Source organism: Plecotus auritus (assembly GCF_963455305.1).
Source record: "Plecotus auritus genome assembly, chromosome: 5".
NCBI lineage: Eukaryota > Metazoa > Chordata > Mammalia > Chiroptera > Vespertilionidae > Plecotus > Plecotus auritus.
Window position 1 is genome coordinate 164,626,673 of NC_137776.1, and position 15,988 is coordinate 164,642,660.

At 48.0% G+C, this 15,988-nt stretch overlaps 1 protein-coding gene across 5 annotated transcripts in view; it reads left to right on the forward strand.

Moving 5' to 3' along the window:
• Positions 1 to 15,610, forward strand: part of ZNF462 (zinc finger protein 462) — a 134,239-nt gene extending 118,629 nt beyond the window's left edge. For 4 of the 5 annotated variants that reach the window (XM_080667228.1, XM_080667230.1, XM_080667232.1 and 1 more), the window contains 3 exons: positions 7,041 to 7,170; positions 11,579 to 11,702; positions 12,817 to 15,610. In XM_080667228.1, coding sequence (XP_080523354.1) covers positions 7,041 to 7,170; positions 11,579 to 11,702; positions 12,817 to 13,024 — 462 coding nt within the window. In that variant the 3' untranslated portion in view covers positions 13,025 to 15,610. Of the gene's footprint in view, positions 1 to 7,040; positions 7,171 to 11,578; positions 11,703 to 12,021; positions 12,176 to 12,816 lie in introns of those variants that run through there. The other variant, XM_080667231.1, reaches the window with a different exon arrangement.
• The last annotated feature ends 378 nt before the right edge of the window (positions 15,611 to 15,988 follow it).

A 15,988-nucleotide genomic window follows, 5' to 3' on the forward strand; every position in this document is an offset into this window, starting at 1 on the left:
ATAACCTGAGATGATATTTCCCAAGGAGATGTTAGATGTTCTCTATATCCTTCAAAACTGTCCACTGAACTCTCCCATCAGAAGTAATTGCTCCTGCTTCCAGGCGTCCATAGGACTTTCCTTCTCCCTCTATAAAGGCCCTTAGTGCATGCTGCTTGACCTTGCACCTGACTCTCAGCAAGTCCCTGTCTTGCCATTGGATGCACTGTTCTTAAGTCGGAAACCCCATTATTTACCTTTCCTTCCCAAATGTGTTCTGGTGCCCTGCATGCTGTAAAGGCTCCAGTAGCCGTTTGCTCCATCAATCAATGAAATCACTCTTCAAGTAGGAAATGTTAAGTGTCCTGTTTATTCCAAGAAGCAGAATGTGGCGGCAGCATCAGCATCTTTGCCTCTGATTTCCAGCCCGGGAGACTGGCCAGGGATCCACTGGCCAACGGCAGAGCTGTCTGATGTTCTTAATGGTCCTTGCACTCGGCTCTCTGGAGAACTTGGGACCGGAGTTATGCCGAGATTCTCAACATGAGTTGATGCTGTCTGCTTTGCTAGGATGGGTCTGGCAGGAAAGTAAGTTTTCTGATTTGATCCAGTGATTGCAAAAGCAAGCAGTTGCCTTCTTGACTTCTGTGCTCCATATACCTTTAAGAGAAATTGACCATCTTTATCCTTATTGTTCTTAGAAAGCGTTTTCTTCTTAGAAAGCGTTTTCTTCTGAAGAAAAATTCCCAAAATATTCTACTCCTCTGTCCCCTCTAGTTTTGCAACAGAGCATTATCGGCACAGTACTTTTTCTTCCTTGTATTCCGCCATTGGGTCACGTTGACTATTTGGTAAATAATTTCACATTTCTCCAGATGAGTGGCATTATAATAGGGAAGTGGGCGCTTTATCACCTGACGGATGATGTGAGTGCTAACCCTGGCTTTAGCGCGCACTTGTCTTGTGTTCTGTTTTCCTTATCTACAAATAGGGAAGATAACACATATCTTACAGAGTGGTTATAGGAGTTAAATGATACATAGAAAATTACTGGATTAATTTTTAGTGCATAATAGCTGTTTGGTTGGAATTGAATCAGAATCTTTTAGAAAATGTCCAATTTTATTCTCTCATTAGCAAACATTTATATCGTGGGGACGCAATCTTAAGGCAATATTATGAACTTCTCTATGTTTTATGATCTACCATGAGTGTTTATGTTACTGGTAAATTGAAATAACATTTGCTGAGTGTCAACCAGACGGCTGACCTTGTACTCTTCCCTGAGCACAGAAAGCTAAGTAAAGAACACAGCCCAGCATGTTAAGTGCTTGATAAAGGTACCCATCAAACAGGGGGCAGATGTGCTGGCCCAGCTCTCCACCCAAGGAACCTGAGCACACGTCGCTGAATGTCCTTACGCTTGACGAGCGCTCTGATGGAAATGCTCTTACCTGAGAATTGAAGATTTTGACCTGCACCCTTGGCCATCTTCCTGTAAGGAACTGTGGAGACACTGCCCTGCTGAAATTTCCTCCCACTGCTTTCTCTCCCTCCTCCCCATTCTGACGTCCCAGGTGGCGCCGAGGTCTGCTGGGTAAACCCCCGGCTGTTGTAATCATAGTGGCAAACTCTGGCCCCTGGACCACATCCGGCCGCCACCTGGTTTTATGTGGCCTGCCAGCTAAGAGGGGTTTTGACATGTTAAATGGCTGGGAAAAAAATCAAGAGTAATACTTTGTGACACGTGAAATGACATAAAATTTGGATTTCCGTGTTTAGCACAGCAGGTGGGTGGGTAGTTGTGCCGGAGACTGTGGGGTCCTGAAAGCCTAAGACACGTGCTCACCTGGCCGTCCCCGAAGACTTGCCAGCTTGTCCCTGAGTCCTTGGAAATGTGCGCCGCACGACACATTCTCCGCTTGTGATGGGAGAGGCAGTCTTCCCGTGTTCTCCGGTGTCATGTTCCCTTTGGCCTTCCTTCTTAACGTGGACATGGCGTGTTAGGTGATGCGAACAACCTGGCTGGGTGTCCCTTTCTGAAGGTACAAATGTTGCGTCGGTAGGAGGAAACTCTGGAGACACTGGGCGGATTTCTCCTCACCGCCGGCTGCCCCACTTCGCGTCTGCTAAGTAATCTGCAGACAGGGGTATACAGTTGCGCTTTTTCGTTACGTTTTTATCAGTTCTTCCTGTAAGACTGGGTTTGCCAACCTAGCACTCTAGGAAAATGCATGCTCAACTTGGTAATGTTTGTAAATCATAGGGTGCCTCTCCCTTAGAAGTAAGCCTCAGTACGGAATTCCTTTCCTATGCTAGGGGCAGTCCTAAGCCGTTGGCCGAATGGCTAAAGGCCAACAAGCAGGGACAAATGTAGTTGTGAGGCTTGAACACTCAGCGCGAGCGTGGAAGGGTTGGCAGGGTCATCGGTGCAAGGTTAACTTTCATGGTAAAGCATTTGCTGGCCGATGCCCCTTATTTCACGTTCCCATTGGATGGCAGACTTCACCATGACTCTGGGTTAGTGGCCTACAGGGGATTTTGGGGTTTGGAGCATTCACAAATAACTTTCACTGGATATAAGGATCTGTGTATAGTTTTGTTCTGTTTTTTAACCTTCACCTGAGGATATGCCTTTCATTGATGAGAGGGGGAGAGAGAAAACATCAATTGGTTGCCTCCAGTCCACGCCCTGACCAGAACTGAACCCACAGCGTGGCTATGTGACCTGGCCGGAATTGAACCCACTGCTCTGTTGTATGGGACGATGCTTCAACCAACTGAGCCACACTGGCCAGGGCTGCATATAGTTTTACTAGAAGCCCGTTGCAGGAAGATTCCTGCAATAGGGCTTCCTGCGGTGGTCTGCTGCTTCCCTACCTTCTCCGCTGCCCCGCCTGCTTCCCTCCCTTCTCCGCTGCCCCGCCTGCTTCCCTCCCTTCTCCGCAGCCCCACTTGCTTGCTTCTCCGCAGCTTCGCTCCCTTCTGCAGCGCTTGGCTTCCTTCTACGCTGTCTTCAGTCTTCGCTCTACTCCTGGATATGCAAATTAACCACCATCTTGGTTGGCTTAATTTGCATACTTGCTCCTAATTGGCTGGTGGGCGTGGCTGGTGGGTGTAGCAGATTGATGGTTAATTTGCATATTACTCTTTTATTAGATAGGCTAGTCTGAGTGAGTATGTATCTGAACAATCCACCCTTCAAAGCCATGTGTGGCTTTTGCCCTCAGGAGGCTCCTAAATCTTAAACTCGTACGCTTCTCTTTTCTCCCTCTGTTGTGGGCCTTTTGGAAAACAGGTAATAAGTTACCTTCATCTCCAGAGGAAAAGGTGAATTTCCCTAATTTGTCCTCTGCACCGTTAGAAAGGTGGTCAGATACCCTCCTGTCTCCAGGTCTGGAAGTGACATGTATGCTCATTCCAGAAACCAACTCACACACATATTGGAATTTCAATAAAGTCCAAACTCTTTGATTTTTGACCCTGTAATTTCACCTCTGCAAATTTAGCCTATAAAATTAAAGCTAAACAGGAAAGAAAGGATTACATACAATAAGGTCTATTACTGCATTTTTAATAGTGAAAAGCCAAAGGGAAACTCACGTGGGAACAGTAAACTATAACATATCCCCTAATGAAACATTATATAGTGATTAAGAATGCCACTGATACAGAGAATATGTATGCCACGCCAGCCAGGCCTGGCCGGTGAGATCCTGCTGGGAGTCGGATGCAGAGCAGTTTGGGTGGGAGGTGGAGGGGAGTGTGTGCAGGCCATAAACAATTAATTACTGAGTGGGACGAATTACCAAAGGCGAGTGCAGGGTGCTGTGAGAGTGCAGAGCACGGATATTTAACCAAGGAGGAGTTTGACACCGAAGCGAGGCTGGAAGACAGAAGTCACCACGTGAAGGAGGCAGGCCAAACGGGAAATGGCAAGTGAATGGGAGGGAGGGGCCGGGGGGCGGGGGGCCAGGAAGGGCACAAGGTTAAGAGCATGGCAGATCCCAGGAAGCTCAGCGAGTTCAGGACCAGCATGGCAGATCCCAGGAAGCTCAGCGAGTTCAGGACCAGCATGGCAGATCGCAGGAAGCTCAGCGAGTTCAGGGCCGTGGGAGCAAAGGGGAGACAGCCGGGAAAGGGTGGGCCAGGGTACGGTGATCGTCCGCCACACAAGTCTCCGTAAGAAATGAGGATTGTTTCCTCAGGGCAAGCGGAGACTGACATAAACAGATTTAAATTTTTTAAAAATCACTCAGAAGGCACCGGAGATTAGATGCAAGAGGAGGAGTAAGAATGGATGACGGAGGGAGGACATGGCATTAATCCAGGTGAGAGAGGGGCTCAGAAATGCAGCGAGGGGTCTTCTGTAGTAAGATTAACATTGGCTGGCTGACCGGGGAACTTAAAGTAGAGTTAGAACCCAGCACGATCAAGACCATGAAAATGTCTTGCACTCTCAAAATTGTGCAGAGTCCAAAATGTTAAGTTTCCCAGTGAAGGGAAAGGAAAGAGGGATGCGGGAAAGGAAAGAGGAACATTCGGTTTGGTGACAGGTCTGTCACTGGAGCCCTTGGGAAGCAGGGCTCTGGTACCAGGTGCAGCGCCTGACACACAGTAGGCCCTCAGGAAGTCCTTGTCCAATGAATGAACGGATCAGTGAAGACTTACTGGATTAAACAACATGGGCTTTCCTTTTGGCCGTTCTCGGTTTCATCATTTTTGTTTCCTGGCATCTTGCCACCCCTCGTGTCCCTTACACACACAGGTGGCCTGGCTGAAGGTGGGATGTGGGAGAAGGTGGCCAGAAAAGGCTGCCTTTTACGTATTAGTCATTTAAAAGATTTTTTTTTTACACATATTTTCAAAGTTAACAGATTGGAACCTTGCCTCCTTTACCTAGAAAACTGGCAACCTAGAAAACTTCTATTCAGGTATTTGTCATAAATGCTATTGGGTTAAAATACAGACTTTGTGGCTAAACATAACTTCATAAATATGCATTGACAATGCTTATCATACGCCTTTTCCAAAAGCCAAAATTGGAAAAGACCACATTCCCAGCAAGGGGCAGGAAACAACATTTGGGGGAACTGCTGTGTTTCGGGTAGTGTACTAACCCCCCTTTTATAAATGAGGACATTTGTGTTGAATAACTTGCCCAGAGTCTGAGTATGGCAAACCCTGGCCTTGAATTTAGGTCTTTCTGACTTCAGAGCTCTTGCTCCTTTGTCCTACCCCCTCTCACTCCATGTTGTAAAATGAATTAGTAAAACTTCACATAGGTCTGTGGGAGTGAGGCCTGGTGGTAAACCCCTGGTTAGGAAGGTGCCACAAGCAAAAGTGCTTTTGAGACTGTTGCTGTGAACGCTTATTAGACGGGTGGAAGGAGAAATCAAGATTCTGAGCCAGCTTCTTCCTCCTCCTCCTCACTTTAGCCTGTTTACAACTTTTTTTACAACTTTTTTAATGAGCAGAACAACAACTTGCCGTCCCCAAGTGTTGAGCATTGAGACGGACGCAGACCTCTCTTCCCACCCCTTTGTCTCGTTGTTTTCAAAGTGACTGCTTTCCTGGGGTCCTCGTTGTATTAGATCCATGTATTGTTCCTCTGGTTTCAAAAGAGCTTTTATCTTGAGTGTTCTTCCTCCTCTTAAATGCTCCCTCTTAATTTTTGCTACTGTTATGAATCGTAATGTAAATATCTGTGTTTTCCGATGGTCTTAGGCCACCTTGCTAGCGGTTCTCAACCTGTGGTCGTGAGAACCGCTGCTGTAGAGCCTAAGACCATCGGAAAACACAGATATTATGATTCATAACAGTAGCAAAATTACAGTTATGAAGTAGCAACGAAAATAATTTTATGGTTGGGGTCACCACAACATGAGGAACTGTATTAAAGGGTCACGGCATTAGGAAGGTGGAGAACCACTGCTCTTACGGAACGTGGTCGGGACAATATCGAGCCTGTCAGAGGACTGACTGCGCGTTGGCCCTGATACTGCGAGTGTCTCTCACGTTTGTCACAGTTGATGGTGATGTTCCCATCTGCCCGGCCTCTGGAGCCGTGGTGCTCAGCGAACCTGTGTTCCAGTCTGGTCCAGGGAATATCTTGGGATTGTCTTATAAATCCTCCCTCTCCTCTCCTTGTCCTCCTTACACTCTCTCTCTGTGGAGCAGCTATGGACGTCTGCTTTGGAGTCTAGAGAATGATGTCTGTCTTCCCTCCCCAACTGCTAGTACACTGTGAGCCCCCGGGGGCCAGGCTGGGTCTCCTTCTCTCTGGGTCCTGCCTCCGCCCCTCCCTCCAACAGGGGAGCCCAGCACCTGCCACAGGGGTAGGGTAGCCCATGGCTGTGTGTTGACCCGAGTTCTGTGCTGACCCGTGGCTCCTGGTCAGCGTGTGAGTTGGGAATCCAGTCACAGTTGCCGGGACAGCCTGCAGCCCTGCAGGTGGCAGGACCATGGGGGGAAGAGGCTGCAACTCTCACCGCCGGTTCTCGGGATACTTAGAGCCTCTTCGCCTCCAGGAGAACTGGGTGGCTTACAAAAGTCACTGCTTTGAATTCAACTGAAAACCATTTCCCAGCCCTGGCCGGGTGCTCGGTGGTTAGAGCGTGGATTTGATCCCTGGCAGGGCGGGAGACAACTAATCAATATGTGTCTCTCTCCCTTCGATGTTCCTTCCCCCTGTCCCCCCAACCTCCTCCCTCCCTTCCACTCTGTCTGAAAATGACTGGAAAAAATATCCTCGGGTGAGGATTGACAAAGAAACAAAAGACTGTTTACTAGCCACCCCTTCTACTCCCCAAGCTTTATGATACTTTTGCTTTCTGGCCAACAGCTCGCTTTTCTTACCAAGTTCAGTAAGGAGGGCCCGATGTTGACAGTCCCATTGAAAACGAGGGGATGTGAGCACCCACCTCAGAAACAGCGTCTCCGTGGAGAGGAGGACTGGTGTTGTTCGGTCCTGGTTCCAAACACAGACAGGGCAAGGGTGTAGAGAGCTCTCTCCCCACCCGTCCGCGGCCCTCTCCCATCGTGCGCTTGGCCTCTTTCAGGTGAGCCGGAACTTCGAGCTGGTCGGACGGGTCAACCTGGACCAGCTGGAGCAGATGAAGGGCAAGCTGGAGAGCTCCAGCAGCGAGGACGAGGACAAGGAGGAGGAAGTGGGCAAGGCCGAGGACAGAGGTGAGTCTCGCCCGCCCTCCGGGGCCCCGGTGGCAGCCAGCGCGTCTGTGGGGAGACAAGGAGGCAGGGGGGTGCTGTAGGAATAACAGAAGGAACGATCCCTTAGTTCAGGGGCAGAACCGACTGACTCGAGAAACCTGTCAGGGGCCGCTGTGTCTTGTAAACTATGCCCAGCTGTAGAAACTCCGAGGGAAGCAGGCATTTTCTCTCTCGCTGTGGTTGATTTGTTTATTAACAATGTAGAGTGGTGATTTGTTTTTAATAAGGAAAAGGGGTGTCTTCGGGGGTCTTAGTATGAGGACTGGCCAATGGCAAGATGGATGGCACTAGAGCTATCAGGGAATGTCAGTGAACGCCCAATGGGACGCTGATTTGAAATTGCTGCCGCGGGGCTCACGCTGCTGAGGCTGTGAGCAGGGGGAGGCTGCGAGACGAATCCTGAGCGCCCCCCCTCTCTGTCCTCAGCATGGCCCTCCCTTAACCGCCTTGCTGTTGGTTTTGACAAAACCAGTAGTTTTCATTCAGTCATGTGTTCACAGGGGACACGGGGGGAGGTCTCATGGAATTTTTGTACTATTTTTCCAACTTCTTCTTAGTCTATAATTATCTTCAAAATGAAGTTTGTTGAAAGTATATGTAATTACAGACAGGCATGTATGTAGAGTTGTTCTCTACATCGATCAACGCAGAACGCTGGAAATCCCAAGACAGTGCGTATGAGCAGATAGGTTGAAATATGTTACCTTTAGTTCCTGCAGACTTACCAGAATCACACGGGTACCATAGCCTGAGAAATAGACCGTAGATGTCACCGCAGTGCTGAGGGGGACGGTGTTCGTTGCCACTGCTGAGCAGCATCCTGTGCCAGGCCCAGGGGTTTCTAGATGCCTTTGCTTCTTTAATCTCAGGTCGTGGAGAGGGATCTGCGGCTGGCCTGCCGGGTTTGGCCTCAGTTCTGCTAGTAGCTATTTGACTGGGTAATAGCTATGTGACTGGGGAGCTCCCTGGGCGTTCATCATCAATAATAACAACATCACCTACCTCCTGGGGGTCTGTGTAAAGCTCCAGTGAGACAGCACGCAAGACACAAACCAGTCCTTGAAATGCGGTAACCACCTGATAGATGAGAACCCTGCCTTGTAGGTGGTATTATTGTCATTTTACAAATGGGGGAATAAAGGCCCAGAAAAGTTAAGAGCTCGTGCAAAGTTTAAAAAACAAAACACTAGAGACTGAATTTCATCTTTTGGCTCCAGAGGCAAGATCCCTTTTACACGATGTCCTGTTCCCCAACCCTGTGGACAGTGGCCTGTTCACGGAAGGGAACTTGACCCTGAATTCTGTCAATTCTGTGGCCATTAGGGTCTCACTCTAAGGTACACTTTTACAAAAATAGCTTTTTTTCCCTCCTGGGTCAATCTGCAAGCCTGAGGAAGAGTATTTGGTGACCATTTCCCTCGTGAGGTTCTCCCGGTTTTTTTCCTGACCTCCTCCCACTCCCACTCCATCCCCACCCACCCCACCATGACACTGTGGCAGGAGACCACAGGTTTGCAAAGTAGGAGCCCACTGTAGCCCCCTTTGGCTAGGACGGCAGGAGGGACTGCGAGCCAGGGTGTGCCAGCATGCCCATGGTAACCTGGAAAATAAGTAACAAAGGAAGCATCCTCACCGGGTAGGTGGTTGCCCTTGGGACAGACATTACAGCCTCTGTTAGTAGGGGCCAGGCTCCTCCGTCTCTTGCGTGGACAGTGGCTGTGATCTGAGAAGCTTGGTTTTGCATTTTCTTTCTCAGTATTCCATAGATATGTTCTTGGTGATAGGATCGGTGCACTGCTCCCCGAGTTCTCTGGAAAGGGGTCCTCTGACAGAGGGCAGAGGGGCTCCTGTGCCTCCTGAGGCCCCGGGCCCCATCCTCCCGCCCCAGGTCCTACGACTTCTGAGTCTTTTTTTTTTTTTTTAAATATATTTTATTGATTTTTCACAGAGAGGAAGGGAGAGGGATAGAGAGCTAGAAACATCGATGAGAGAGAAACATCGATCAGCTGCCTCCTGCACACCTCCCACTGGGGATGTGCCCGCAACCAAGGTACATGCCCTTGACCGGAATCGAACCCGGGACCCTTCAGTCCGCAGGCCGATGCTCTATCCACTGAGCCAAACCGGTTTCGGCATGACTTCTGAGTCTTTAAAGCGAGCCCACGTGAATTTAGAGGTGATAAGCATTGCAGAGGCAAGAGCCCCTGTGAGGCCTCCCCGGTGACTCCTCCAAGAAAAAGCAGAGACAAGGGGAAAAGGTGGCAGTTGGAAGTGTGGACACCAGACAGGTTTCCCCGCTTGCACTGCGTGGCCGCCCCCTCACGTGAGCTTCAGACCCACTCGGTTGGACTAGAAAGAGCTTCGCGCGTCTGATCGCGTCTCACTAGAGGGTAGCCTCCCGTTCATGAGCCTTAACCACATGGGAAAAGTCTCGGGGTGGAGAAGCTTGTCTGTCTCTCCCTGGGTCGGAGATGTATAGGAGCCACTTCCAGTACTGTTCATGGAAATCATCAGCATAACTTCCTGTCCCTCCCGAGTTTGTCTCATCTCCTCCTAATCCATTTCCCACCATGGAGGTGGGTTCTTGCCAGCGAGAAGAAAGGACACACAATAGCCCGGGGGTGTGTGCCAGCCGGCCTGTCTTCTAGGAGCGGAGAGTGGGTGGTGGCTCTAGCGCGGCAGCTCGGGCTGATGGAGAGCTGTTTGCCGTGTGACAGGTAATGATTGGCCGCCTCCTCGGAGGCTGAGCCAGAGGAGCCTTGGAAAGAATAGATGAGTGGTTTCGTGTTCCTCAGGGTAAAGGCGCACATGTGCCAGGAGCTTGCCCCTCGTTGGCAGGGCGGACTTGCATCAGGGCCTCGTTCAGGGGGGCCCTCGTCCTTGTAGGTACCCCATTCCTGGCCTCCTTTTCCAACACCAGAACTGGAGATAGGACTGGCTTGGCTACCCTGCAGGTGCCACCTAGAAAGCTCGGAGGGAATTTGAAAGAGAAGAAACCAGGCATGAAGAAACCAAAATTAACCCAGGCAGGCTCCTCCCCACCCCCTCTCATTATGCAGTTGGGAGGAGTCAGGAAGGCATTCTGTTGATTTCTTGCCCAAGATAATCCCTGCTAAGAAATTAATGCGCCGAGCAGATGGTGCTGTCTCATTTCCAGTGAAAAGAATCAAGGGAGATAGTCTGTGCAATTATTTTTAATGGCTGGTGTGGTGATCTTCTTAATTTGTGAGAAAAATGCTTCGTGCTTTTGTTCAAACTGGCCCCGTTCACATAGCTTTGTGTGCTGAAGATGAGGGCAGCAGGGAGATACCTACCCTGTGAGCGTCGTCCTACAGTTTGATGAGCTGGAAGCTTTCAACCAGGAGACGTCTCCCCGTAATGTCTTGTACGTTGAGGCACCGAGGGATCAGATCTGGGAGATGGTCAGTCCTGCCCTCCTCTGCCGCGTGGCTGCAGAACTGTGCTCGTCCTAGGTGCTAACCCTGGTAGAATTTGGCCTGCTGTGGTGTCATGAAAGACACATGGGCTGGGGACTCGAGATCCCACCAAGGTCACAGAAGCTCCTGTCTTGGAGGTTGCCAGGAGGAGTGGCCTGTAAACAATTAGCCGCCCAACTCACGCTTATCAGACCCCTACCATGTGTGCAGCGCCACGGAGGAGAAAAAACAATGACAGTCCACGTTTGATGTCTACAACAGACCTGTTCAGAAACGTCTGCATGTCCCCACCTTCCCGGATTTCACCGCTTGAGGAGTAGGGGCCAGGCAGCTGGCCAGGCTCGCTCGTTAGCCGAGGTCACGCTTTCTTTCACACGCCGGCCTCCCGTTGTCCAGCACACACCTTCAGGCATTCGGTGCTCAGAGCCCCGTGAGGTGTTGATGACGACCGTGGCAGCGACCGCCGTCGGGAGTTGGGACGGCGTCGAAACCCCACCCCGGGTCTGCGTGTAACCTGGCCCATGCTTCCGGGAGCCTGTATTCTTTTGAGTGAGCAAACTTGTGTCAAGTAGAAAATGAATAGTGCTAAACGCTGAGGCGCTACTAGACCATCACGGGTGGGGAGATTTGATAGGAAACCTGCTGAGACGCCGTGGGACTGACCCAGGTTGTTTGTGACAGAAGCAGCTGGAGAGGTGGGGACGGGCACGCATGGGGCCTGGGAACCAGGGACGGTTCTTGAGAGCCGTTGCAGAAGTGCCCTTGGGTGAAAAGCCGGTGGGAAAAAGGACAGGGGATCTGGAACTTGCTCTCACAAATGTTGTGACCAGGGAGGGAAGGCAGGCAAGGAGGTCTCCTCCTAAACGCTGGCTTACCTCTCCCGCCGCCTCCCGCCGCCCTCAGGTAACGCTTGTTCCGCTTTCTCTTTACAGATCTGATGAGATTTGCTGACCGTGGGGCTGCCATGAACGCTCAGAAGCGCTTTCCGTGTGAATTTTGCGGGCGGGCGTTTTCCCAGGGCTCCGAGTGGGAACGGCACGTGCTGAGACACGGCATGTAAGTTGAGCCATCCCCAGACGCCTTTGCCCAGAGGGAGGAGGTAGGGAGGTCAGGTTCTTCGTTGTTTTTATTTGGTTCCCCTGCCGACACCCAGACCCCTCTGTGTCACATATCCGGGCATGGGAGGAGAGGCAGATGTCAGGAACTAGGTCTCTCCCCTTCTGTTGGCGTTTTAAATGGTCACCCAGACACAAGTCTAATGAAAAAATCACCTTGGATACAAATGACAAATCCCACTCAAGCCCTCGCGTACAAGTTTCGCGCTTTCTCCAGCCAGTGTCCCTTCAGCTTTCATTAGCGTGGCGTTCTCTGATAGAGCGTGGACCGGGGTCAAAAGATCTGGCTTCTGTTCCTGCCTCTGATGACTCATTCCCTGAGTGGCCTGGAACATTCCCACGCACCTCTTGGTGCCTTCAGTGCTCTGCCTCGGGGACAGAGCCAGCTTCTGCCTGCCTCCCAGGTAGGTGGGAGCACACCTGTAAAACACCCGTAAGATCCTTGAATATACAATTGTCCGTAGTCTGCCAGATAGAGAGCCTACGAGTTGGTCCTTTTAGCAGAAAATACCCCTAAGACCTGAAGCATCTACACTTCAGAGACTGTAACTCAGCTTCCCAAGGCGTGGGGTCGGTCTCTGGGTTTTCGCTTTTCGTTTATTTCTATGATTTGTTTCCGGGCCTGTCCATTAACCCTTTGATACCGGGGCTGCTGCTCTTTTAATAAACACATCCAATCTCCTAGCTTCTGGGTTCCGCTGATGAGTGTGAGCATAAGACAATACTCGCTCTGACCACTTACAACTTCTCTCTGTTCCCAGTAGAGGCGGGAAGCATAAAACCATTATATTAAGCTGATGTCATCAACGCATGATGTCATCAAAGCATGATGTCATCGAACCATAGTACGATAATGGATATTTCTGTAGGTTCAAGTACCAGGAATACTTGACCTAAGCACAACGTGTAGCAAGGATAAGTCACTCACAGCTTAGTCATCCTCTCGTGGCATTTGCTCCAAGGAAACCCCAAGGCCTTTTGTTAAGGATGTGAGTCTTTTCATTTAACAGGAAACAGTAAACACTCACCTGTCTCTGCCATCCATGTTTCTCCAGGGCGTTGAATGACACCCAGCAGGTGAGCAGAGAAGAAATCCAGCTACAGGAGAGCATGCAGGACAGTGTGAAGATGCCCTGCATAGAGGAGAAGGAAGATGACGAGGCGCTCGGGATAGACTTTTCCCTCAAGAGTGAGACAGTAGCCATCTGCGTAGTCGCTGCCGACAGATCTCTCCTGGAGAATGCAGAGGCCGAGAAGGAATAAGCGCGGGGTGGAATTCTGGATCACAACCTTACTTGAACTGTGATGCGAAGTGGGAGGGCCAGCTCGGGCTGAGACGTGGGGGACAGAAAAGAGAAGACAGAACAAAGCTGCTTTTTCGGACTGAACAATCTATTTTCAAAGCACTGGTACCTGTGTGAGTGAGTATGTAAATTAAAGTTATTTAAATGGTTGGAATATGTGGCTCCTTTTCCATCACTACACCTTCCCTCCCGGATCTTCAGCGTGGAAGTTTCGCTCGTGGCGGGACGCGCAGCGCCTCCCGGGCACGGCGTGCCCTGCGGTGGGCTTGGACAGTGCGTGGAAACCAGCTCCGTGGCAGTAGAAGACTTCTTAGGGGAACAACATTTTCTGACGCACAACTTTCCGTGCGTTTTTCTAGTTTTCATACCTTAAGCTTTTTTCAAGACCTAACTGCAGCCGCTTTGGGAAAAAAACAAAACACAAAAAAATAAAACAGAAAACAAAAAAAACTGCTTTGCATAAAACAGTCACCTGTTTCCTAGTACCTCAAACTTAACCAAGGGAATTCTCTGCATTTGTCAGTACTACCTGTCGTCGCCGTGGTTAAATGTAGAGAGAACTGCTGGGCAAGATGGTGAATGGAGAAAAAAAAAAAGAGTTTTAAAGAAAGGAACACAAATTGTGCTTAAAATCCCCATGTGGGTTTTATTTCTTAAAATACTGTGATTTTTTTAATTATTTTAGTAAAAAACAAAACAAAAAAAAGAAACAGACTTTAATTATTAGATAACTGTTTGTGAATTGTCATCCTTTATTCCAGGTAAGCTGTTTATTAGTGTTCAACTATGATTTAGACTTTGGTAGATTCATACAAGCTAATTTTACGGTGACTGTGGAGTTCCGTTTGCCACATGTTCATTTTCTATCCGCTTGAGTGTTACAAACACAGCACAATTCAGTTTTTCATATAAATGGTTTTTTCTTTGTGTGTGTGTGTGTTGATACTGTTTTAATTTGGGGCAAGGGAGATTTAGGGGTGTTTTTTTTGTGTGTGTGAATAGGAATGTTTTTATTTTAAACATGGAAATAACAAAACTTTTTTTTTTTTTAATTTAACTAAAGAACCAAACTTTTTGGCACAGCTATGCAGCTTGTGGGCCAGACGAGGAAGTCCTCTTCACCCTTTTGTTGCTTGTCAAATTATCACATTATCCGTCTCACACAAATGCTTTCTGTTAGGATGGGCTGGCTTTTGTGCGCGGTTTCAAATCTGTGTTTTGCTTTTGTTTGCAATGTGTGTGTTTTTTTTGTGGGGGGGTTCTCAATTAATTTGGGGGATAAGGGAACCCCATCCCTTTGGTTGAGAATGGACAAGAAATACTTCCATCCTACAAGGAACCTGGAGAACTACTTTTTTGTTGTTTGTTTAAATCTAGCTGCCAGCTGCTCTGTTTCCCCATCTTAGCTTTTTCAGGAGGGAGCAGCTTAGACTAAAGCTAAGTCTACATTTATAATATGTTCTGATTGTGAACAGAGAGTTTTTGTTACAAAAAGTAGAAAAGAACTTTCCTTGAAGCCTAGGTTTTAGAAGCCTGTGAGCTTGCGTGCTTGGACATGTGTGTTCTCGTGCGTGTGTGTGTGGGTGGGTGTATGTGTGTGTGTGAGTCCTTGGTTTTCATGTTTTTTGTTTTTGTTTTGTTTTTTTACTTGGAAGGGTTGGGGGGGGGAGGGAAGAAAGGGAAGGGAATTGCGGAGATGACAGTGTCCCACATAGCTTCAAATAAAATCCATGGAAAGATACTGCATTTGTGGAATAAGTGCTTACTTGAAAAGCATGTTCTTCCTTTATTTTCTTGCTGTTAAGATTTTTTTTTTTTTGTAGGGCATTTATTTTAATTTTTTTTTTTTTTTTTAAGGGATGAGGGCCATCATGTGGAAACCAGAAAATGGGGAAAGTGTGAACTATCTAAACAGATTTTGTTTCGTGTCCATATTTGTTTTTAATTGGCCTCATTTCAAATGCATTAAAACAGTTCCATACCTGGATTGGGTGTTTGTAATGGTTACCAAAAAAAACAAAAAAGAAAAAAAAGGAAAAGAGAGAAAAAGGAAAAAAAAAAAAGAAAATAATTGTGACATGCTTTTATCACTACTTTATTTTTCAAATAACATGTAAATATTGTAATCCATTGGATTTTGTTTTGCTAACCTGTTAATAAAAATATGGGACCATTATCCTTGTAACAAGGCTAGAATGTCATTTTTTTCTTTTTTTCAAACATATACCTGATATTTTGTGGCCGCACATTTTGGATGCATTATTATAATTCTGTTGACTGTAATGACATAGACTTTACAACATTTTTTTTGTTTAATTTATACAGAGGACATTTTTTTCAGAGCTTGAGAGAAGAAAGTAAATAGCAAAATGAGAACCTATTGACTCCAATAATCAGTGTTTCCCAATACTTGATGAAAGATAGGGAGATCCTGAGTTCTTGAAGCCAAGGGTTTAAAAAAAAACACACAAGTAGGTTATTCAAGTTGTTTGCAACATACATTTTGTAATAAAATGTGAGAAATTAATAAAGAATTTTTTTCACATGTGTCTATGTGCATCTGTTGTAGATCATTGATAGATACGATGGCAGAAAAATGTAGAAAGGATGTTGCATAGCCACTGAATCTACACAGGTCTGGAAAGCAAAGGTAAAACTAAGGTGAGGCCCAGCCGGGTGTGGCTCAGTGGTTGAGCATCAAGCTATGAACCAAGAGGTCACTGGTTCGATATCCGGTCAGGGCATATGCCTGGGTTGCGGGCTTGATCCCAGTGTGGGGCGTGCAGGAGGCAGCCAATCAATGATTCTCTTTCATCGTTGATGTTTCTCTCTCCCCCTCTCCCTTCCTCTCTGAAATCAATAAAAATATAAAACAAACAAACAAAAAAAACCACAAAACTAAGGTGAGGTGTGAGCTGGGATT